The following is a 25,516-nucleotide window of genomic DNA, read 5'->3' as shown; positions in this document are numbered from 1 at the left end:
CTCAAGAACTCAATAACTCAAGAACTCAATAACTCAAGAACTCAATAACTCAAGAACTCAATTACTCAAGAACTCAAGAATGCAATAACTCAAGAACTCAATAACTCAAGCACTCAAGAACTCAATAACTCAATTACTCAAGAACTCAAGAACTCAATAACTCAAGAACTCCATAACTCAAGGTCTCCCGCTTCTCCTACTGCCCGACGACTCACTCTTTTTGTGACATGAATATACGAATACACACTCTGAAATGTGTTGTTGCCGTTGTGTTTTTTTGCTCAAAGGATGTTAAACATTTGATGGACTGACACGATGAGTGACGAATACGAATAGGTTGTTCACCCTTTCTGGTAATAGAACAGGAGGTGTCAAGATGTTCAATCACCAAACAGAAACATTTGTCAAGGCATCATCAAGGTTTGAAGCTTTCGTGACTGCAAGGATTTATACTCTTAGGTTTTTTTTCGGTAAGGTCACGTAGGTAAAATAATATTAAAATAATAAATGAAAATAAATCAATTTATTATTATTTAATTTCTATTTTTATGAAAATAAATCTATTCATTATTATTTTATTTCTATTATTATTATTTTACCTACGTGACTTTACCGAAAAAAACCTAAGAGCATCATCAAGGCTGCATTAAGCACACATACTTGTGGCAAACATGCAAACAAATACGCTCTGAAAATGTGTGCATTCTCTTTGAAACTGATTGGCCTACAATAGAGACAGTCGCCTTCTGTATGGCCTCGTCTCACCAGCGTCAGACCAGAGAACGCCAAGATGCGACCAGCAGAAAGACAATCCACTGTCAGGTCACTTGTAGCTCGGGTCGAGCTGCTGCTACATCTACGGAGTCCGTTTTCCCAGTATCCAAAATGATGAAAAATAAGAATAGGTTTAGCCCTTTCTGGCAAAACAACAGGTGGTGTCAAGATGTCCAAACAGCAAATGGAAACCTTTTTCAAGGCGTATCAAGACGAGTGACGTAAATATGGGGGGGGGGGAGGATTTAGATATTAGGGTCATGGTAGTTTAATCAGGGTAGTTTACCGAACTTGACTTTTAAAATGTAAGATCACGAGTGAAACATTAATTAACGTCCGAAACCAAATATTTACAAGAAGCGTTTCTCATCATTTCCAGGATCAACCCGTGGCGCGTTTTGCATCACAGCCCCGGCGGACCACGTGGAGGAGATTCGCGGAGCCGGAGACCAACACTCTTAGAGCCACCGCTCCCTCTAAACACGTGGGTGCTGTGGTGTGTTGTTGTATCGTTCTCTGGTTAAATGCGAAGAAAATTCCACCGCGGACAACATTGGAGGAACGTGGCGGACCACCGGCGCTACCGGAGACCAACACCACTCTGAGAACCACCGCCCCCTCTAAACACGTGGGGTGGTGTGGTGGGTGATTATATTGTTCACCGGTTAAAGGCGAATAAAATACCAACGTGCGTAGCGCATTCAAGCGTCACGTTTACCCGTTCAGATGTGTCACCGATCTCAAGTTCGCGTCGCGTTTGTGCGCCGGTGATCCCCGCCCGAACAGGCGTAGCAGCTCCGCAAGGCCACACGATACCCAGCGTGGCTCGTGCGAGCTGATGGCATCATGGCATGCCCGTGCATTCCGCTGTGTATAGACACAAGTGTTTGGGAGTGCCGCTGTGGGGTTGTTATATTTCAGCAGAGGGTGCAAGCGCATTCGAACATCCAGTGTTGGCCTGGCATTCTATGATCGCCATCGTCGATCGCCACGACACTGACGATTGGCGAAGAATGATGAGAAACTCTCCACGACGAACCCACGAGACGTGGGGAGACACTCATCCAGCAGTGGATCGACAGAAGGAATAGCAACACATCCACTGCGTGTGTGTACACACAGATGATATGTTGCTCGTGGGTGAGGGATACAATGATTGATTTAACGGAAGTTCGTGTGCTCAGTATTGTTCCATACTTAAGCACAAATCATTCGCGTGACATTTATAATATATGTTTACGCGTACACATGTTTAGAGGTTCCACGGTGTGTGTGGCAAGTGAATGAATGACACAAAGAGCGACTACTGAACGTCGTGACGTGCGATTCGTTGAACTAAGACGTTGTAATGATTTTCGAACGAGTGTTTGAATAAATTAAATGAACTGCAAAAAACAATGCGACATGCACATCGCTGGCAAAATACTCTTCCGAAAGTATAATTTCCTGAACAGCATTGAAGCCTGTCGCATCAACCCGATCTTATTGACTGAACAGAAACCGAGAACGTTGTTGACACGTGCAGTGTTCGCTCTCTGTTGCTCGTCATGATGCTTTGTGTTAAGTTTGCGCTACGCGGCGTGTTAATGTGCACCAAACTAATCACACTTTGCCTACATAAACAGCCATTACGCAACGCGATGTTGGTGTCAGTGTGTGTGAGTGTGTGTGTGTCAGTATGTGTGTGTGTGTCAGTGTGTGTGTCAGTGTGTGTGTGTGAGTGTGTGTCAGTGAGTGTGTGTGAGTGTGTGTGTTTCAGTGTGTGTGTGTCAGTGTGTGTGTGTGGTACAGTAGGGGGCACAGGTGGTGCATCAGCCAGTCATCTCGGTCATCTCGGTCAGTCGACCCGTGGCACCTGGGTCTGCCTCGTGACCTCCTGCCACCGGGCGTTCGACGCTTCACGTGGCCTCAAGGTGCACTTGGCCTGGCACAAGCATCGTGGTGACGTCACCGCCACTTAGTGGCGAATGGCGGTTGTTGTTGTGTGTGAGTGTGTGTGAGTGTGTGTGTTTCAGTGTGTGTGTGTGTCAGTGTGTGTGTGTGAGTGTGTGTGTCAGTGTGTGTGTGTCAGTGTGTGTGTGTCAGTGTGTGTGTGTTTCAGTGTGTGTGTCAGTGTGTGTGTGTCAGTGTGTGTCAGTGTGTGTGTGTGTGTCAGTGTGTGTGTGTGTCAGTGTGTGAGTGTGTGTGTCAGTGTGTGTGTCAGTGTGTGTGTCAGTGTGTGTGTGTCAGTGTGTGTGTGTGTCAGTGTGTGTGTGTCAGTGTGTGTGTGTTCAGTGTGTGTGTCAGTGTGTGTGTGTCAGTGTGTGTGTGTTTCAGTGTGTGTGTGTTCAGTGTGTGTGTCAGTGTGTGTGTGTCAGTGTGTGTTTGTGCATAATGAGCGTCGGATATCTCGCAAACTCTCCCTGTCTGTTCTGAATTGCAATCCCGCTGATTTGTGCTAAAATGGACAATAAAAGTCGCGCATCGACGGATTTGTTTGGCCATTTCCCCCCCTGCGCAAAGCGTGCACCGGGAGCGTATATAAAGAGCACCTCCAGCCCCACATCGGTACCGTCGCCACCACCAGCAGCCTACAAAAGGTCATCGGCAGCGGCCACAGCAGCAGCAGCAGCAACATCAACATCATCATGGGGAAGGTAACGTGCCCCGCGCCCACCACCTGTGCACTCACACTTGTTGTTCTTGGGTACAAGTTAAAGGCGCAGCCCTGCAATCATTTTGTAGCTCCCGCCCCTGCCGGCGGATAGGCCTCCGCTTAGAGGGTGTTTGAGAGAGCACACATCTAGAGGGTCATTTGGCCTACTCTTCCACGCTGGGCAGAAATTGTGTACACTACTCCACCGCGTGGTCCTCCCATTGGCTGTGGTGAAACCGTTGATGCTGCTGGGTGGACAGAGGCGGTCGAGGGATTTGAGAAACTTGCAACTTTGCTTCGACTACTCGACTATCACGCCGGGCATTTTTTTTTTCTTGATCGAAACAATTTTTTTATTTCCGATTGAAACGAATAATGTTTACATTTTATATATATATGCGTGTAAAATGCTTTCGCTCGGACAAGATGCCCACTAATTTGCAATGTCAAATGTCGTAATAATATAAGCAGGTTCGATATCCGAGTAAAATTAGTGCGGCATCTATAAACGTGTTGGTGTACAATTATTTACTGCCGGGGTATTGAGCAGTGGCGACGCAGCACATTCCTTCACAACAGTGGGGTTTGTTAGCCGTTCCTTCCGATGGTGTTGTTTAATGGGATCTTGCGTCACGGAATTCGCGACACAATTCACTGCACCCACTCCCCTCCTCCCCTCCTCCAGAGCTCCCTCTCGGCGGAGGAGCGCAGAGTGAGCAACTTGCAGGGCGCCATCCCTCACCAACCGGGGTGGCTACCTGCTCTGCTCCTCGTCTCTCTCTCTCTCTGCAGATCATCTTCTACGAGGAGCGCAACTTTCAGGGGCGCCGCTACGAGTGCAGCCAGGAGACCACCAACACGAGCCCCTTCCTGAGCCGCTGCAACTCGATCCGCGTGGAGTCTGGCGCCTGGGTGGTGTTCGAGCGAGCCGACTTCAAGGGCTACATGTACATCCTCGAGCCCGGGGAGTACGCCGACTACCAGCGCTGGGCCGGATTCAACGAGCGACTGGGCTCCTGCAGGACGGTCCGCGAGGTCTGAATTCGCATCGCGGCGCCACTGAGGCCAGCTCAGCCCCGTGGCCCCGCGGGCCAAACTGGCGGCTCCTCGTGGCCTTTAGTGCGGCCCCTGACGAAGCGGGCTCCGGGGTTCATCTCGCTCGCTCTCACTCTCAAACTCTCACACTCGCTCTCACACTCACTCTCACACTCCCTCTTACACTCGCTCTCACACTCTCTCTCACACTCTCTCACACTCACTCTCACACTCATTCTCATTATCACACTCACACACACTCTCTCTCTCACACTCGCTCTCACACTCGCTCTCACACTCTCTCTTACACTCGCTCTCACACTCTCTCTCACACTCTCTCACACTCACTCTCATTATCACACTCACACACACTCTCTCTCTCACACTCACTCTCACACTCTCACACTCACTCTCACACTCTCTCTCACACTCCCTCTCACACTCTCTCTCACACTCTCTCTCACACTCCCTCTCACACTCTCACTCACACTCGCTCTCACTCTCTCACACTGGCTCTCTCTCACACTCGCTCTCACACTCTCTCTCACACTCTCTCACACTCACTCTCACACTCATTCTCATTATCACACTCACACACACTCTCTCTCTCACACTCGCTCTCACACTCGCTCTCACACTCTCTCTTACACTCGCTCTCACACTCTCTCTCACACTCTCTCACACTCACTCTCATTATCACACTCACACACACTCTCTCTCTCACACTCACTCTCACACTCTCACACTCACTCTCACACTCTCTCTCACACTCCCTCTCACACTCTCTCTCACACTCTCTCTCACACTCCCTCTCACACTCTCACTCACACTCGCTCTCACTCTCTCACACTGGCTCTCTCTCACACTCGCTCTCACACTCTCTCTCACACTCTCTCACACTCACTCTCACACTCATTCTCATTATCACACTCACACACACTCTCTCTCTCACACTCGCTCTCACACTCGCTCTCACACTCTCTCTTACACTCGCTCTCACACTCTCTCTCTCACACTCTCTCACACTCACTCTCATTATCACACTCACACACACTCTCTCTCACACTCCCTCTCACACTCTCTCTCACACTCTCTCTCACACTCCCTCTCACACTCTCACTCACACTCGCTCTCACTCTCTCACACTGGCTCTCTCTCACACTCGCTCTCACACTCTCTCTCACACTCTCTCACACTCACTCTCACACTCATTCTCATTATCACACTCACACACACTCTCTCTCTCACACTCGCTCTCACACTCGCTCTCACACTCTCTCTCACACTCGCTCTCACACCCTCTCTCTCACACTCTCTCACACTCTCTCTCATTATCACACTCACACACACTCTCTCTCTCACACTCACTCTCACACTCTCACACTCACTCTCACACTCTCTCTCACACTCCCTCTCACACTCTCTCTCACACTCTCTCTCACACTCCCTCTCACACTCTCACTCACACTCGCTCTCACTCTCTCACACTGGCTCTCTCTCACACTCGCTCTCACACTCTCTCTCACACTCCCTCTCACACTCTCTCACACTCGCTCTCACACTCACTCTCACACTCATTCTCATTATCACACTCACACACACTCTCTCTCGCCCTAACACTCTCTCACTCTCAAACTCTCACACTCTCTCTCACACTCGCTCTCACACTCTCTCACACTCTCTCACTCTCAAACTCTCACACTCTCTCTCACACTCGCTCTCACACTCTCTCACACTCCCTCTCACACTCGCTCTCACACCCACTCTCACACTCACTCTCATTCTCACACTCACTCTCAAACTTTCACTCTCACACTCACACACACTCTCTCTCTCTCACACTCACTCTCACACTCTCTCTCACACACACTCTCACACTCACTCTCACACTCTTTCTCTCACTCTCTCTCAACTCCCCACCCCGCGCGCTCCAACCGGGACAGGCGGACCGCCCCCAGCAGCAGCGCCTGGCCCTCTACGAGAGCGAGGACTTCGGCGGCCAGCTGATGGAGCTCGCCGACGACTGCCCGTGCCTGCTCGAGCGCTTCCGCCGGCGCGAGGTGCGCTCCGTGCGCGTCCTCGACGGCGCGTGGGTGGCCCACGAGGAGCCCCACTACAAGGGGCGCCAGTACCTGCTGGAGAAGGGCGACTACCGCAAGTGCAGCGAGTGGGGGGCCTCGAGCCCCACCGTGCAGTCCGTGCGCTGTATCAAGAAGCACTGACGGACGTGGACGACGACGGGGCGACTTTGAGCGCGCGCGTGCACGTGTGCGTGTGTGCGCACGCGCCTCGACGCACGCGCATGTGTGTGTGTGCGCACGCGCCTCGACGCACGCGCACGTGTGTGTGTGCGCACGCGCCTCGACACACGCGCACGTGTGTGTGTGTGTGCACGCGCCTCGACGCACGCGCACGTGTGTGTGTGCACGCGCATCGACGCACGCGCACGTGTGTGTGTGCGCACGCGCCTCGACGCACGCGCACGTGTGTGTGTGTGCGCACGCGCGACTTAACCTGATGAACGACACTCCGAAAGCAACTCTCCCCACCCCTCATTGACACAGACAAATGTAGTACCTGGTGAATTATTTTCTTATTTGCTGCAGATTTAAATAAAGGATTACGATGTTGCAAAGTACCGAGTGTGTATCGGAGTTTCCTTGTGGGTGTGCTTCTACTCTGTATACGAGGTATCTTTCACACGGCATATGTTGATGGAGAAAAGCTACGGTAATTTTACAGTGAGGTGGTTAATCAGCAAGATCCATGCTGCGGGAGTAGAAGAGTCTATCCTTCTGAGATCTACTTCACATAGTCGTCTGTGTGAGTCTGTGGGTGTCTGTGTGAGTCTGTGGGTGTCTGCGAGTCTGAAGGATCTCGGTGGGAATCTCTAAATCTATGTGTGAGTCTGTGGGTCCTCTCCATGTATAGGTATCAGTGTGGATCTATAGATTGCTTTGTGAGTCTGGGTCTCTGTGGATGTATGAGTTCAGTATCAATCTATAGATCTCTGAGTGTGTGCATCTCTGTGTGAGTCTATGAATCTCTATGCGAGTCTATGGGTCTCTATGTGAGTCTATGGGTCTCCATGTGCGTCTATGGGTTTCTTTGTGAGTCTATGGGTCTCTATGCAAGTCTATGGGTCTCTATGTGAGTCTATGGGTTTCTATGTAAGTCTATGGGTCTCTATGTGAGTCTATGGGTTTCTATGTGAGTCTATGGGTCTCTATGTGAGTCTATGGGTCTCTATGTGAGTTTATGGGTCTCTATGTGAGTCTATGGGTCTCTATGCGAGTTTATGGGTCTCTATGTGAGTCTGTGGGTCTCTGTGTGAGTCTGTGGGTCTCTGTGTGAGTCTACGGGTGTCCGTGTGAGTCTATGGGTCTCTATGTAAGTTTATGGGTCTCTATGTGAGTCTATGGGTCTTTATGTGGGTCTATGGGTCTCTATGTGAGTCTATGGGTCTTTATGTGGGTCTATGGGTCTCTATGTGAGTCTATGGGTCTCTGTGTGAGTCTACATTGAGGTGGTGAATGAGCCATACAATAATTGCACGAGGAGTTTCGGAGTCGTGCATCGCTGCGATTATGTCTCGTCCTATTTGTCAATCGGCCATGTAGTCGTTGTGAATTCTATGGTCTGTTGTGGATGGCAACCACAGTTGCACACTGCCAGAGAGTTGTTAATTTTACATTTGTGCATCATCATCATCAGGTAACCGCATCTGATGCCGTGGTTTGTGCAGTGAATTCGGTTAAAGGGGTTTTGGCCGATAAGCTTCGTGGAAGGTCGAAGACCCAACGTTGGGTCTGACAACAGTTTCCACGTGGAGGTTGGTGAAAGAGACCGAACCAAAATAATAAATTGTCGGAGTTGCTCCAGAGCGATTGGTGGCTGAACAGGAAGGAAGTGATGGATGGCAGCAAGGTTGCCAAAGTTGGGGGAAATCGTGACATTCACCAGTTTTCTCCACTGGTAGCCACCAGGCGGCGCCAATGCGAAGGTTTCAGGTCAGCGAGGGGCGTTTAAATAAAACGACAGTCGTTCATGAAGCCTGTCTTCGCCAGGCTAAAGGTTGTAATAAATATAATAATGAACCTGATATGAATTTCGACTTAAAGCTTTCGTGACTGCAGGGATTCATATTCTTGGTTCTTTCGGCAAAGTCACGTAGAAGGGAAAGAATTAAAATAAAACAATTAAATTCTCACGACTTTTCGATTGCAACACAAGCAATCATCATCAGGTGTGAAAACAACAGAAAGAATATTTTTCAAAATTAAAAAAAAATCACAAATTTAATTGAACTGGGTATTGATTTCTCTAAGACGATCAGCCACGGCAGAAGTATTGGTGCTACCGTGTTTAAGATCTGCCTTATGTTCACCAACACGGTCCGAGACATGTGGCGTAGTTTCCCCAATGTAACTGCTGCCGCAGATACAGCTTAGTTTGTAGACACCGGGATATTGCATGTCAGGAATCTTGTCCTTCACAGATGGGATCAGATCACGAATTTTATCTACTGTGTTAAATCGGACCTGGATCTTGAGTTTGTTCAATATTATTATTTTATTTTTATTATTTTTTCTATGTACGTGACTTTACCAAAAGAACCATAGAATATGAATTCCTGCAGTCACGAAAGTTTTAAGTGAAATAATAGGTTTTACCCTTTCTGGCAATAAAACAGCTGTTAAGATATATATATTCTTGGTTCTTTCGTTAAGAAAAAACCACGACTTTTTTCAAATGTTCTTGCTGTGTTTTTCACACCTGATGATGGTTGCTTGTGTTGCAGTCGAAACATCGTGAGAATTTGATTGTTTTTTATTTATATGATTTTATTGTTTCCCTTCTACGTGCCTTTACCGAAAGAACCAAGAATATGAATCTCTGCAGTCACGAAAGCTTTAAATCAAAAGGTGTTAAGATGTTCAAACACCAAACAGAAGCCTTTAGCAAGGTTAATTTGAACTTTATTCCTTGAAAAAGGTTTCTATTTGGTGTTTGAACATCTTTACACCTCTTTTTGCCAGAAAGGATAAAACATATTCCTTATATTTTTTCATAATCCATAAAAACCTCGATACCACGAATAACGAATCGCGCTCGCGAGAAGGGAACCCGCTCGGCGACCCGTACGCGGACACCACTCAATTCCCCCCCCCCACCTCTCTCCTGCCCACCGACCAATAGGAATGCGGCGTTTTAACTACGCGCGGCTGCGGGAACCAATCAGGGGGCGTGGGAGTAGCAAGATGGCGCCCCGTGGAGACGACTACGGGAGCCTGGTGGTGCTAGTTCGGGCCGCGTAGGGGGTCGAGGGGTCCGTGTAGAGGGGGGCTCCGTGTAGAGGGGGGCTCCGTGTCGAGGGGGGCTCCGTGTAGAAGGGGGCTCCGTGTAGAGGGGGGCTCCGTGTCGAGGGGGCTCCGTGTCGAGGGGGGCTCCGTATCGAGGGGGGCTCCGTGTCGAGGGGGGCTCCGTGTCGAGGGGGTAGCGTAGTGGGGAGCGGTTCTCGCTGCGCTACGAAGCCCGTCGGCCCGAGTTTGATCCCCGCTCACGGCCACCAACCCCAGTGTGACGGTACCTGGGCCTCCCCTAGGTCGACTCGGCCTCAAATGAGTACCTGGCGCGGTGTGCAGTAAACATCGCCACTGGGGAGACAAAGGCGGCCGGGCGTGGTTGCTGGCCACCCCCTCGTGTGCCGTGCCGACCTTCATAGGCGCTCGCTAACAGCACTTGCCCCCCTGCAGTCTGTCAAGGCCCTCTCACGCGTGGTGGCTGAAGGGCGGGGGTTGTTCACTTTGTGATTTGCTCGTGACGATGGACAAGAAGAAGAAGATCGTGTTCAAAGTGAACGCGTCCTCGGTATGTCGTCGTGTCTCTTCCCCCCCCCCCTCCCAAAGGGTTAAGAACCATTGTCATCATGAATATATAGAGCATCATGATGATGAGTATGATCAGTCATCACGGGAACAGTATCTTCCCCATCAATACTAACACCATCGTTATAATTAAGGTCGTTATCGTTCACTGTCTTTAACACAATCGTCATTTATGTACGTTGAACTTCTTTCGCACCATACAATGTATGGTGTATACATTCGCATGTGTCGAGTTGAGTGGTGGAGGGGTAACATTACGAGAGGGTACGTTGTTTAAATGCATGCCTATGCAGGTCACCATACTTCAATGGGGATTGCCATTGGACTACATCAGGCACGGATATTTTAGTGCACACAATGGACAGGAGGTACAGACTAATTGGCGTGCATAATGTGCATGCGTAATGTACGTTGATTACAATATAAATAGCCCAACCGGCAATGGATACCCATAATCATGTATATGCATTCATTAATCCACCCCACTTCTAAGGAACGAACCGGGAGGATTTCTCCACAACTCTGGCTGTCGCCTGATGAAGCTAGTTGTAATTACTGGCAAGACGTCGTACTCAGTAAATCTTGTGGATTTTCTCACCAACACACCGGTGTGCTGTACTGGTAGCGAATTGGCAAGTTCTGTTTACGTGACAAACCTTACTAATTGGCTGTGTCGGGTGGTGGCGGGTTTAACGACGCATTTATATTTACGCGATCTAACCCAAAAAACCTGTATGAAGGCTGTTAACGATTGTGTGCAATCCTGACCGCGTGTGTCGTGACGCCTCTCTCCAGCTGGTGGACCTGAAGGCCGAGCTTTACCGCAAGCAGGAGTCTTTCAAGCAGGAGAAGATCCATCAAGAGCAAGGACTGCCCACTCAGAGGCTTCCCATCAAGGTAACGTGGCCATGAGTGTATGCTTGTATGCAGCAGAATACTTGCTCTCGGTAGACAATAGAAGAAATTACATATTCGCTGGTGTCTCCCGTTTATAACAGCATGTATGGTTAAGGTGGTCATGATTTTCAAGGTGAAAATGCACGGCTTAAGTTTATGTTGTATTATCTTTGCATGTGTTGGTTGTATTGTATCTTATTGGTTGTTTCTTGTGGACTCGGGTCACCCATAAAGGGACTTGTCAGTCTCAATGTTGGGTTTTCACTTGGCAAAATAAAGTTGTATCAATACACCAATCGTAAGTAATTGGCAGATTTATCTTTACAATTTCAGAGTAATGATTTATACTGGCGGTTTACTCTTATGATTCAGTGTTATTTTGTAACAAACTTGCACCAGTGTATGCTTTTATGCCTTTCATATATGAACCTTATGGCGGTACCCCGGGGTACCAAAGTACCCCGGCTCTCGCATAATGTCCGTGATGCAGTCATTTTTAGTCTGTCGATGGTTGCGATGCGGCAATCGACGAGCTGTACACGATGCACCACCACGGTGCGTACCGCGAGCGTTCAGGGTTTCGGCGCAATCGTCCTCGCTGTGTTTCGACATCGCGGAGTGGCACCGATTTGGGATCGATTGGTACCCCAGTCGCGGAGTGAAGTACACACACCCTGGACAAAAATAAAAGTGTCCCAGAAATAACATGTTTAATTGCCTCGGCCATGTTGTGTTATTTTGTACCCCGGGGTACCGCCATCAGGATCATATATTTAAGACGTTTTCCAGATTGTTTCAAGTTTATTATGTTTAGCCAGGATAAGTGTCATTTGCAAGAGTGACATGGGTAAATGCTGTCACCTGTTATTTTATTGGTTGCCTTTGGTCTTGTGCTTTAGAAACCAGGATTGTGGAATAAGCAGAATGTGGGTGTTGCGGAACGTTCCGAGAAGGACCAGAAGGAAAAGACTGAGGAGGAATTGACTTTGGACAAGGCGAGGTGAGTTATGGTTACACTTAAACACCGTTGGCGTTATATTTCGATTTAAAGCTTTCGTGACTGCAGGGATTCATCTTCTTGGTTCTTTCGGTAAAGTCACATAGAAGGGAAATAATAAAATAATAAAATTTAACATAATAAAATACAATTCTCACGACCTGTTCTTTACTTGAGGATGGCTGCTTGCGTTGTGGCCGAAACGTGAGAATTGTATATTATTATGTTGTATTTTTTATTATTTCCCTTCTACGTGACTTTACCGAAAGAACCAAGAAGATGAACCGTTGGCGTTCCTTTGATTTATCATCAGCAGGCATGTTCATTCCACTGCTGCATGAAGGACTCCCCAAGCTACCACCCACCACCACCTGTCTTGATAATTCAGTGGGATGGAAATAATTTAGGAGAGGTTGCATCTCTTGGCAACATTAGCATTGTCATCAACATTAGACCGTGTTATGAATGCGACCTGGACTACATCTGAAGTGCTTTAATTATAAGCAAAGCTGGCAGCTATTGAACTATGTAAATCTTCAAACACCAGAACATGTTCAATAACTAAACTGCACCACGGCAATGTAAGTGAAGAATGTTTTAAGATTAATTATTTTGTAGCAAACCATAAAACACAAGGTGACATTCATCAATTAGCCTTTAGGCCTTATCTACACATGTTTTTCAGGAGCATTAAAGCAGGGAAACTGGACCAGTTTTATCTTTCTGGGTCACATCGTCAGTCGGGCTGTTAAACGAATGCTGCTGAGTTGACTGATGTTATAGGAAAGAGTACTTCAAGTATAGGTTGTGAATCGTGCAGGTCAAAGTAGCAAAGTTATATATATGGCTAACTTCCAAACATTTAACCACATCTTTGCTGCCCTCCAATCCAATTACTTTGCATATCCAGTTTTCCAGTCTCACTGTCCATCCTGCATAGTTTACCCTCCCATTCAACAAACCCAGCCCACGTATGCTTACCTCTCTTCCCATCTTCCTGCTCTGCTGCCTTTTGGAGTTGCATTAATGAAGAGAATCGGTGGTTACATCTTTTATTACATGCTCCACAGTACCAATTACTTAAATGTTTACTTTGTGGCACACAGCAGCAAAGGTCATATTTTCGAGATAATTTTCTTTCCCCCTGAATGGCCTTGATTATTAACAACCATTGGTCACTCGTGATTTTTACAGGGAGAAATTGGAAGAAAAAGCAAAGCTGTACGACCAGATGGAGAAGGGTGGCCTGCCTGGTATGGAGAACCATAACCATGATCGTGTCCCTTACCACCGGTGTTCTGTCATGGGTAGTGAGTGAACTCTGGCCACAAAACACCACTGCTTTGTCCTATCTATGTCAACTGCAGGGCTCTGATTCATGATGTCGATTACAATTATAAACACACAAGTATAACAAACAAGCAAGGAGGCAATATATGCACGTAAGATAATGTGTGTTGTGCATTGACCTGTCTTATACACCTTATGAAAGTGTTTTCCAGCAGAATTATTTATTTTTTTACCTACGTGACTTTGCCGAAAAAACCTAAGAGTATGAATCCTTGCAGTCACGAAAGCTTCAAATCTAGAATTAATGAGTAAGCAGGCCAAATCTCAACTGGTTTCATCCATAGATAAGAATAGCACATTAACTCGTACACATTCAAGAGTGAATACATTAAAGCCAGTGTAAATGAAAATAAATGTGTATTAATTTAAGACTGCAGAACTGCATCATGGGAGAAAAGTTACAAAATCTGGGAGTACTGAAGGAATTTCATTTGTGTGAAGTCACTTATTCACACTGCAGACACTTTGGGAATTGTGTGTGCGAGTCAAACCTGTTCTTCTGCAGTTACCTCTATTGGTACATTTGCACGTTTAAATCATGTGTGTTTTTCTTAGAAACCCTTTTAGTGACATGCATCTTGTGTGTTTAATATTGGATGGCTTGGCAAGGTGAGGAGGCAGAGGAGATGTTCCTGGTGGACTTCACTCAGAAGTTTCTCGACAAACAGAAAGACGCAGTGGTGCAGCGTGGCCTCCGGGAGCAGGAGGAGGCGGTGGGGGGCCCAGACGAAGGGGCAACCAGGGCCAGGCATCCAAACGGGCTGCAGGAGGAGGAGGAAGAGGAGTTGGCTAAAGACGAGGATATCCCAGCACCATCAAACCCGAGTGAAGAATGGTGAGAGGCTTTTCACGGGTTAGGATGGATGTTTTCTGAAGGTGATCTTCGGGATGAATGATCTTTGGTTTGTGAACTGTTATGTTCTAAATTCAGTCTGTAATTCTATTTGGCATTAGCCAGCATTGCTGGTCAATCTTGTCTTTCTGTCGGCTGCATACAAGAGGTCGTGGGTTCGATCCCGACCTTGACGATGCCTTTATATTTGGAGTTTGCATGTTCTGTGTGGATTTTTCTCCGGGTGCTCCGGTTTTCCCCTCCACATTTAGAAGCATGCGTTTAGAGTATTTTGCTGCTGTAAATGTCCACATGATATGCATCTTTGTTGAGCTATTCTTTGTGATAGGCAGGTCGCTTCTTAAAAATAGTTATATAGCTCAGTGGGCCTTACCTGGTAAAACAAAAAAGTTTAGTTTAATAATTGCTGTCCGTGTTCTTTAATTCCCTGCTGTTGGTCATCCATGCTACCAACTCCCTGCCCCGGTTCAAGTCCAGGTTCAAGGCCTTCCTCTTTTCCTCTGCCTGTAAACGTGTCTCCTCTATTTGAAGTAAAACAAACAAAAACTTGTCTTCTTCCAGTGCGTCATGTGATGCTGCATGTCCTGAAACTTAGTACAAATCACAAAATGCAATTGCATTCAAAATCTATTGAATTGTATTTCTTAAGATACAGAAATTGTGTACACACATGAGACGGAGTTTAGCATTGCACAGCCGTGTGCATATCTGAATGCACACGCCAGTCGATATGAGCATTGAGAGGGGAGAACAATCTCGTGGCATGGGCAAATTGTCAACGCACCTGATTTGTGTGTGTGCAGGGTTGACTTTGTGGACTCGCTGGGCCGATCGAGACGCTGCTTGAGGAAGGATCTGCGTGACTTACAGGAAATGGACAAAAAGCTGTCTGGCAGCAGGGGGTGAGATTCCACTTTTCACCACGTTGAGCTAACGGGCAATCACGTGTACGTGTATTTAACCATCGTGACGTGCCTTCTTTTGTTACATGTTTTCATGTTGAGTGGTTTACACAGAATCCAGGTTTTTAACTTGTTTTAATACGTATAGAAATGTACCCTCATGTAAATGGATGTACATAACACACGAGCTGTTCTCCAAATGGGGAGGCAGCAAGTGAATGACCACCCATTATACATTGTTGATTTTTGTTGTTGTTGAATCTTTGTGTGTAACCTGGCAGGCCCGTGGCCGGTGAACGGACTCTGCTGTCGGAGGATATGCGAAAGGAGATGGAACGCGAGCGCTGGGAGAAAGAGCAGGAGGAGCTGCGGGCGCAGCCAATTGGTCCTATCCACTACGAACACCTCCGAGAGCACGGTGCGAACACACGCACACAGGCCCACGGGGAGAGATTGCTGGATGTTCTTGGCAGGAGCACTCCCGTCAAAGCTACGGCACCCTAGTCCACGAAAAATAATCAACATTATGCACAAACTCGTTCTTCGGTTGTTGTTGTTGTAAAGCGTCATGGGTCTTAACATTTGGCAACCCAGTAGCATTGCGTGAAACAAGCCCGACCCTTTTGATGGGGTCAGAGGTACAAAACTGGTCCAGAGTCTTGCTCGCAAGTGTGTGCGGGTGTTTGTGTATGCATGTGCAGCGTCCTCTTTGTGTTCAAAACAGAGGTACGAGATCTGGGCGTCGGCTACTTTGCATTTTCCAAGGATGAGCTCAAGCGCAAGAGACAGATGGATACCCTGGACATGCTGCGAGATCAGGTGGGCCAATATGGTTCCTCTGCATTGCCCACCGGCTGACTGATCGCTGTCGATTGACTAAGTCAGTTGCTGCTTGTTTTTGCCTGGAATTACCCTGTTGTCCTCTCCTTGGAAGCATGGAAGCGTAACCTTTGCATCACACCAACCCGTTGTCAAATTGCTCGTGTTGAATTTGATGGGGGGATAGATACACCTCTTACAATTTAGGGTTTGTCCATGAGAGTGAATTTAATGTTATTTATAATTCAACATTTTCGTGCCTCCACATCCATTATTTAGATTCCAATTATTTTTAAAAAAATGTCCACTCTAATGTTCATTCTCCTTAATCCGATGCCAAACTCGCCAAACTCGCCAATCATCCTCCCAACCTATAAGCTTTACCCAACATTTCATGGAAATCACCCGGAATGATGTAGCATTTTGCCCTCACTTAACTAGTTGGTTAAATTCATTTGACATGTAATTTGTGGAAATTTTAAAACATTTCAAGACGTGGTTTGGATGTATCGTGGACATGAGGAATCGATTGATCAATGCGTCGTTGAACAATCTTAGTTGCCCATCTCATTGACCCTGGAGGGATGACTATGCGCTAAGTTGGTTCCGTATTGGGATTTAAATTTGCGACTATCCCATGGCGAATCTTTGCTTTACACCCCCACTACGTACACTCGCCAAGCGTGGTTTGCTTCTGCACAGACACTAGACCAACGCTCCAAGAGAGAGAAGCTGAAGGAAAAGCGTCAGGCCGTGTTGGAGGCCCGGCTGGAGCGAGTGCGCCAGCGCAAGGGCAAGAAGCCTGCCACGGATGGGCCCGAGAGAGAGACGCTGGATGGAGGTTGGTTCAAACGCACCGCGTCTGCAGCGCGGTGATAGACAAATGTGCACATTTTGACTCTCTCGTGCATGAATTGTGAAGAGCAAAAACCAATCGCTACAGTACATTTTGAATCTATATTTTTCTTTTCAAAAGATTCTGATCGTGTCCATTGGTGGGTGCTGAACTTCTGCCAACTGCTGTTATATGGAATGTGAAGCTCTGCTTTAGCCCTCCCGTGTTCTGGCAATAGTCGACACTTTGTCCAGCACTCTGGTCACTGCCACGCAGGATAGATTACGTCCTACGGAGATGACTGTGCATCCACCAAAGTTTTGCGGCTTTGTGCACTGTGATTGAGGTGCAAACAAATCGTAGCAGTCCACTATAGAAGATGTTATGAATGAGAGTAAAAAAAAACATTAAAATGCAAATCAAAAGTCAGTGGCAGGCTGAGCCTGCATTTGTATTATTCATAAACATGGTGAAGGGCTCTTGGATTGTAAAATCGATGTTAATTGGTTATAAAAAAATATACTGTTTCTGAACTAAAGGCGAACATTCGCTCACGTTTTAACTTGTCTAATTGCTGTAATTATTGAATGTTATCTGAATGACACTGTACCACTACAAATATCCTCAATCGTTTTTTTACAGAACATTTACGTGCTGGGTCAGAGCCTGCAGAGGATGTCCTCCAGCCAGGGCCGAGTGCAGCGAAGGTGGAGGTCGTGGTACAAGTGAGGAGAGACACCAAGAAGGGAGAAATGCCACGGGTCCGAGAATGGGACCAAGGCAAAGGTAAGACAAAATCATTCGGCTCCGTACTTTGTCTGGTTTTTGTGGCCTTGTATATATGACAGTCTAAAGAGTTGTTGATGCTTGTGATGTTCATGTACTATTAGGCTGGATCACATAGTGGTGTGGTCACTTGACCTCTATAAAGGTCATTGCTTCAGGTCCGGCTCTGCCTTAAAATGAAGCTTTTACCTGATATAGGTGGCATCTGCTGCTGTCTGCAGAACATACAATTGGCATATTGAAATGGCTGTAACTCAATTCACACTTTTTAAAATGTACTTTGCTTTAGTACAAAAACAACTGCTTGCGTATGTTTTTGCAGCTATGGCGATGGTGTTTGTAGGTTGTACTTCTTGTTGAACGTGTCTGATATTTTGATCCACGTTGCTGGCAGCTTCATATCGTAACGAAGCAGCAGTCCCTGGAGAGCTCCCAGCACGATTAGCGAAACGTCACCCGTCACCAACAACACGCGTTAGTCCGGAAGCAAAAAAACATTGGAGAGCTTTTTTTCATGTTCCTATTTAATGAAATTAAGTTTTACTCTGTTGATTGTTGTGGTTTTATAACATTATCGGTGGTGAGATGTTAACTACCTCGTGGGTTCGATCCCGTCCCTGATGCCTGTATATTTGGAGTCTGCATACTCTCCCTGTGATCGTGTGGCTTTTTCTCCCGATCCTCTGCTTTTTTCTTCCACATTTAGAAACATCTGTTTAGAGTATTTGGCTGCTATCAATTTCACTCGATAAGCCACTAATCCTTGAGCTATCATTTGTGCCCAGGTCGCTTCTGACAAATAGCTACATAGCTCAGTGGGCCTTACCTGGTAAAATAATAAAAATGTGTATAGTTTAGCTTAATAATTTTCTCCTCCTCCGTGCAGACTTCATGTTGCAGGACTGGCAGAAGGGCCACGGGTCCCAGCAGCGTTTGCCACGCGATCGCCCAGCTGAGTTTGCCCCTCCCACGAATTACTTCAGTGGCAACAAAGCGGGGACCCTTCCCAGCAGCGAGAGGCTGCCCCCCCCCCGTGTGGCCACCCAGGGTCCACGGACATCCGACTCCTCTCAACACACGCCCGCACAACCACCCACCCAGTTGGATGAGATGCTTGCATTCTACAAGCAGTCGAATAAATAATGTACAGTGTACAGCATTCTTTTTATCGTATCATTCATTTGGTAAGCGAGCAATGTGTGTATGCAGTGAACGATGGATATGGTTACGGGGATCTATACAAAAAAAGGTGTGATAATTGGTTCTTTACCCTTCTATCTGACACCTTGCAAAAAGGTGTCAGTTTTGTTGCCAGATAGAAGGGTAAAGAACCAATTATCATATTTTTTACTGGCAAATGAGGTCCCCATAGTGTAAAAAAAGGTGTGTACAATAAAATATTTCCATTGCTAATTTATAAGAATCCTGTGATTGTCTTCATGGCTTATTTTGAAATGTTTTAAAGAAGACATTACAGATAACGTTAGTGTGATGCAGTCTTGTCTTGGTATGATTCTTCCCAGTTAAATGCATCCAAAACACAAGTGCTGTGGCAAATTTCACCTCCAATGTGCTTATCCGAAATGGTATTAAACTCCCCAAGATTATCCAAATTCTTAAATTGTCGACGCATCCCAACTCTGCAGGAGCTCTTAACTTCCACATGTGCAACAATCTCTACTAATATTTGCAAGTTTAGCGTCTCCTCTACAACCAAGAGCCTCATACCCGAGTCACCTCCGACTGCAATCATTTCCTGAGGCTTCGGCAAATATTTAACTACCAAATCTCACAGCAAGACTCGTCGCCCACACCCACAAATGAGACGACATCACCCTCTCGGATCTCTCCACTGGGTCCCGTTGAAGTGCCACAACAAGCTGAAGATCCAAAGACTTTAAAAATGACGGCCACCTCAGCACCTTGCCTCTTGGAAGGTGGGAAACCCCCATACAAGCTCCGCCCAGTGTGATGCGGCTGATGACATCACAAAGCAATCACCTGCCCATCGTCGCACGCGGGAATGAGAGGTGAAACATTTTTCAACTGCTGTCTTATGCAATTGGTTTACCAAACCGATAATCGGAAGCGTAACTTATTAATTAAATAATTGGCTAGCCCATCTCGAGAGAGTACCTAAAATATGCTGCGCTCAAGGCAAAATCGGAATGTGTAAAACGTCATAAGCTGAAACAACGTGACATTTACACGCAAGGGTAGTTGCTGGCCTATTTAAAAACTTAACACAATTCTACAAAATTGAAAAACAATTGTGGAGGATGTGAATGTTTAAGATGCGTATCTTAAAATTATAAAAAGTAAATAATGCAACAAAATACAATTCATAAGACTAGTTTAATGTCAACTACTTACTGCAAACTATACAATAAATATACAATCTTCAACATTCAAATGGTTAGTCTCCTCACACTAAGCAAAAGAAGTGTTGATAATATGTATTCCAAATCTCGCTTTCGATATCCTAAGCTTCGCGAACCTGACACCGGAATTGATACGATATCTCGATCACTACGATATCTCGATCACTACGATGAACAAACGTGCCAGTACTGATTTTTTTTTACCTACGTGACTTTACCGAAAAAACCAAAGAGTATGAATCCTTGTAGTCACGAAAACTTCAAATCTAGGAAAAAAAACGTGCCAGTATATTCCAGCTTCAGCAGTACCACACCAGTCTATTGTGGGAGAGTGATCCACACACATTTGACAACAGAGAAGAGTTTTCACTGGTAGTTACAGCCAGCATCATCAGGCAGTTGACAGGATTCTGCCCAGCAGTCGTAATAAATCAGTAAATTTGTTAACGCCACAAACTTTATCCATTGGCTGTGTCGGGTGGAGGAGGGTTTACGACAACATTTTACTTTCGCGATCAGACCCAAGCATCAATAGATATTGAATCGTAATTCTGGTAGCAAAAGCACAGCAAAGTGCCAAATCTCTCGAGCGTTCGTCCGACGCACACCGACCGCATCACCGGCGATGCTGAAACCGCCACGCGTAGAAGCCAAGTACGGGTTTCCCCTCGCTACGTGCGGGTTCGGTTTGTGCGATTTTGCATACACGCGGCTAAGCTATTTCTACCCAAAATTCGCTTCGTGCGGGTCAAATTCACTCGTATGCGGCTGTGCAGTCAGATGTGGGACACAACATTGTGCGTGTGTGTGTACTGTGTATGTACTGTGTGTGTACTGTGTGTGTACTGTGTGTACTGTGTGCGTACTGTGCGTACTGTGTGTGTGTGTGTACTGTGTGTATGTACTGTGTGTACTGTGTGTGTAGTGTGTGTACTGTGTACTGTACACGCTAATCGGCAGGCAGCGGTCTCCTCGTGCGGCGCATTGTGGTGACCGTGCGCTCCGTGGCTGCGCGATTTCGCTTCGTGTTTTTGGAATGCATCCATCACAGCAAGTGAGGGCAACCTGTAACGTAGACGTTGGCGACAATACTGACTGGTCACTTTTACGGAAGCAACTTCGGACCATGTTTTGTATTTGATTAAGCTTTTTGATTTTCCGTAAGTTAGAAATTAGTTTCTTCACAAACCGGTTCATCCAACAATAACATTCGTTTCACATTGATTATTAAAAAAACGTTATGCGCTAATATACCCAACACGGCCGCGCACTAAAATGTACTCAATATCCGCATGCTGATGAGTGACGCACTGAAATGGTAAAATAAAAACTTAAGCATTAAAATGAAGAGCGTATCACTTAATTCATAACGTTCCCATTTAAAAAAAAAATTTTGCTTTTGGCATAACACGTTTGACTCTAATATTTTAACAATATATGTACAAAAACTTGTATACGAATTGGCAATAATCGGCATGTAGGTTCTGATGGATCACTGTAACGCAGGCACCGGCTTGGCGAGGCCTTCCTCCAGCAGTGGACTGATCATGGCTGATGATGAATCGATATTCCTGTATAACAATGAACAATAAATGGAATGAGTCATGGTGGCACCACCACAAGTCCCTTCAGCTAAAAACCCGAGTTCACATCTCCTCCTTAGCCGTGAATCACTGTCACACATGGTGGCCCAACACAATAGCTCTGCTACCCTGAAAAAACTTCGACTCAGGTGGCTAGGAAAAGTGACAAGAAGAGAGGAAACCACTTGGGAATTCAGATGAAAGTGCCTGAGCAGAGGTCGAGAGGCAGGCCCAGAGAACGGTGGCTGGAAGTGATGAGAGATGCTTCAGATGTTGACTCAGGACAGGGATGGGTGGAGAATATGGCCAAGCCCACACGAGCGGTAACAATGCCAGGAAGAAGATGGAATGGTCGAACAACAATTTTACGTGACACCGCAGGGTCCTCCCTAACACAACAATGAGACCAATTCAGTTGGAGCATTTACACATCCGAGCCCAACGCCCCGGAGGAAATGAAGGTAACTACGCTGTCGTGTCGTGCTGTGGCGATGCACCGCATTCTCGGCTGTTTGATTCCGCCGTGCTGTGTACAACATCTGCTTGCGACTATGAAGAGTGATTTTCTTCAGCTGCGGCTTGATCTTGATCTAAAAAAAAACAAATATTTGTATAAATTAAAGTATTCATGTTGATGCAATGAGTTCGAACAACAAATGATGAATGTTATTTCATCCACTTGTACATCTCTTTTGGTCTATCAACTGCTGGACGAAAGCCTCCGCAAGCGTGAGGGTTTTGTTTTTTAACCATATTTCTCCCACGCCGATCGGGGCGGCAGAGTGGAAGGCGGGCAGCATGCCCGTGGGAGCATGCACGTCGAGCAGGGCAATGTGTGGTTCTGCACTGCCACCTGCTGCCCACAACGTAGCCCCGCAGCAAGTTCAAGTTCATTTATTTGGCATAGCTCTGTGAACCATTCAGCTCTTGAATCGGGTGCAACCGCAACAAACAAAAAAACTAAAACATGAACAAGAAAACATCTTAAAGTGACGATGTGCAAACAGAAAATCCAAGAAAAGACAACAAAATATTGCAGAAAAAGCACCGTACACCAACACTGTGTGCAAAAATCCCAGTGGGATGCAAGTCAAACAACAACCACAAGACAACTTAGATTAAGGCCAAACCGAAAAACTTTTCGAAAATCATCAAGATAAAGCCGTAAAAGCAATGAAACAGTGATCATTGATCATAGGAACTGTGACCGAATTTTCACAATAAACGACGTAAACAACATCTATTACCAAACTCTGCAGCCAACGCTGGCTGCATGAGTCACGGCAGCCTATAGCACCTGTTTATGGTCAGCAGCCACCCATTCAAACACTGTCCGGGCTCAAAACGTGCTTTGCTTCTGAGGTCTGACAAGATTCCAAAGCAATCCGAGTGATATGGCCATAATATTTTGCTCAAAAATCTGTTAAAAATCAACACACAAAAGGCTTAATTGGTAAACGTTACATATATATTTTTCCACCAAACTATTTCCTCAGAAGTCATCGGGGGCAGAATACATTTTCCATAAATAAATGTCCTTGGCTATTCATAATAAAGGTTTATAAAGAACACTGTCTCAAAAACACTGAAAAAAAAAAGAATTAAGAAATCTTACCGACGTCACTCGCCAAACATTTGAATACGTGTGACTCATCCTAAAATACTTGTTTTACATTTACAAAGCTTAAGCTAATGCCAGACAGCCGAACACGTGAAACCTCGATATCCATATTCGTTCAAGCGACGGCTGGAGGAGTCCACGTGATCGTCTTATTTGCTGCAGCAGAGGGACGGTTAAAGCGCCTGAGACTAAAGCCGCTGACCTGACGCTCCTCGCCTTCCACGCCGTTACCTGCATCCAGAGAGACCAGCTCCGCTGTGTCGATACGTCCCTCCATGTACAGCTGGATTTTGCTCATCATCCTCACCTTGGCAGGATGCGTATGCATTTCTGTAAGTAAATATAATTTTGTAAAAATCGGGTGGTTTTGTCAGGCATCACATCGCATTGGGTTTGTCCCGTCATGCTTATTTCTCCAGAGCACAGCAATTAAGGGCCACCGCCCAACACACACACACAGCTATTTATTTATTTATATCACGTAGGCGTTTGGCGGTTGCGCCGTTGTAGCTCTCCGATGTGTTTTCGGGTCGTACTGAACGTTGTTAGGCGTGGTGTCAGACGTTTCGCTCCACGTGCTGTTCCAGGAAGCTCCCAGCACATGCGGTGAAATTTGAAGACTTTGTGCCAAACAACCCGCGGTACAACCAGGAAACGTGTTCGAGGTGTCTCTATGGGACCTTTTTTATTACCAGTATCCACAACGATGAAAAATAAGAATAGGTTTTACTCTTTCTGGTAATAAAACAGGAGGTGGTAAGATGTTTAAACACCAAACAGATACCTTTTTCAAGGCATCAAGTCTGCAAAGATGAACACTGGTGAGACTAGGCTAATCAGTTTCAAAGACAATGCATACATTATCAGAGCATGTTTGTTTGCATGTTTTGCCACAAGTACGTGCGGTTAATGCAGACTTGATGCCTGGCGATGATGACAGTGACGGGGTTTTTGCTCTCTGCCCCGGTCACCGACAGCCAACGCACTCCGTTTGACTTAATCGTTGGTTTTAGGATGAACCTTTTTTTTTTATATCAGAAAAGGGATGTTATTTTGAGACTAAAAGCATTACTCGGTCCACATCTCCTACCCCTAAGTGATGGCTACACATTCTGGACAATCGCATCTCAACCTTAATTTTTGTTTGTACTTACCTTTAGAAATGTGCTGCGGATCAGGAGGCCTCCGTTGACCCACACGCTCCAGCCTGCTCGCCGACACTCCCTGCCCCTGAAATTACTTGGACCTTGCTGAGAGGTCGCCCCAGCGGCAGCCGCCGGCTTTGTAGAATCCTCGCAGGAACCGCCCTCGTCGGCGCCACCACCCGGGGGACGTTCCCGTGTGAATCTCTTCTCGGGGACCGTGCACGAATCGGCTCCGACTACCTCCCGCTCGAAGTCCGCGAGGGCGTCCCGTCCGGTGGACGGCGGCGGCGGCGGCATCTTCCCTTGCGCAAGAGAGGGAGAGCCTGCTCAGGGCCTCGCTTGCCGTGCCAGCGCCGTGGTCTGCCCGAGGTACGCGACTGCTCACGGCTTCGGCGTCAGCACGGTCGATCGGCTCCGCCGAGCGCCGTCCGTCAGACTTGTCTTCGCCACAAGCCGCCTGGAAATCCAGCTGCATCGCAGGATCCAGAGACTCGACGGGAGCTCGGCCATATTTTGCTTCGATCAAATCAAATGTCCACGAGTCGGTGTTAGCTTTGAACGGCGCTTCGAGGCTTTGCAAAAGCAGTGAAGAAGTGGTGCCCTCGTGTGGAAACACTTCGAAGACGTCAGCTTTAGATACGCCGCCGTAGGCTTTCTTTGTTCCGTCCTCTGTGTCGAAGGCTCCTGGCATCGACAGGTTTGCAGCTGGCAACGTCGCTATTTGCTACAGCTGCACCGCCTGCTTTGAGGCTGCAAGGGCCTGCAGCTGGTTCTGCGCGCGGCAGCTCGGCCGAATGAACGTCCGTCATCTCTGCCGGTCTACGGCGTTGCGGTCTGTGCTGCTGAGGAGCATTTGCAAAGCTTCCTTCAAACGTGGAACCGGCAAGCACGTGTTGATCATCTGTGAAGTGTCCTTTGTGAAGGATTTCGAGTCTTCGTAGACCTGAATGAAAATAGACAAAACACGAGGATTTCACCAGCTTTACGTTTTAACGAACTCAGTTCTGTGTTTGTA

General features: G+C 46.8%; 2 protein-coding genes and 1 long non-coding RNA gene across 3 annotated transcripts; 2 read left to right on the top strand and 1 right to left on the bottom strand.

The window, feature by feature from the left end:
- Positions 1-3,326: 3,326 nt before the first annotated feature.
- On the top strand, positions 3,327-6,769 carry LOC133356641 (gamma-crystallin S-like). The gene is made up of 3 exons (XM_061574265.1): positions 3,327-3,410; positions 4,202-4,444; positions 6,388-6,769. Exons 1-3 carry the CDS (start codon positions 3,402-3,404, stop codon positions 6,664-6,666), a joined length of 531 nt encoding a protein of 176 aa, XP_061430249.1. The 5' UTR covers positions 3,327-3,401; the 3' UTR covers positions 6,667-6,769.
- Positions 6,770-9,835: 3,066 nt separating this feature from the next.
- On the top strand, positions 9,836-19,020 carry CCDC174 (coiled-coil domain containing 174). The gene is made up of 11 exons (XM_061574280.1): positions 9,836-10,315; positions 11,128-11,229; positions 12,129-12,229; positions 13,421-13,479; positions 14,186-14,411; positions 15,233-15,331; positions 15,613-15,749; positions 16,056-16,150; positions 16,853-16,991; positions 17,628-17,771; positions 18,658-19,020. The coding sequence occupies exons 1-11, from the start codon at positions 10,271-10,273 to the stop codon at positions 18,912-18,914; spliced, it is 1,404 nt and encodes a 467-aa protein (XP_061430264.1). The 5' UTR covers positions 9,836-10,270; the 3' UTR covers positions 18,915-19,020.
- Positions 19,021-20,107: 1,087 nt separating this feature from the next.
- On the bottom strand, positions 20,108-25,459 carry LOC133356650 (uncharacterized). The gene is made up of 3 exons (XR_009756880.1): positions 24,511-25,459; positions 23,588-23,686; positions 20,108-22,325 (listed from the first exon to the last, which is right to left on the bottom strand). It is a non-coding gene; the product is annotated as an uncharacterized LOC133356650 (long non-coding RNA).
- Between the last annotated feature and the right edge of the window lie 57 nt (positions 25,460-25,516).

The sequence above is a fragment of the Lethenteron reissneri genome, chromosome 55 (genome assembly GCF_015708825.2).
Source record: "Lethenteron reissneri isolate LAM-NWPU_2019-01 chromosome 55, ASM1570882v1, whole genome shotgun sequence".
NCBI classification, from domain to species: domain Eukaryota; kingdom Metazoa; phylum Chordata; class Hyperoartia; order Petromyzontiformes; family Petromyzontidae; genus Lethenteron; species Lethenteron reissneri.
This window is presented reverse-complemented; position numbering and strand designations above follow the sequence as displayed.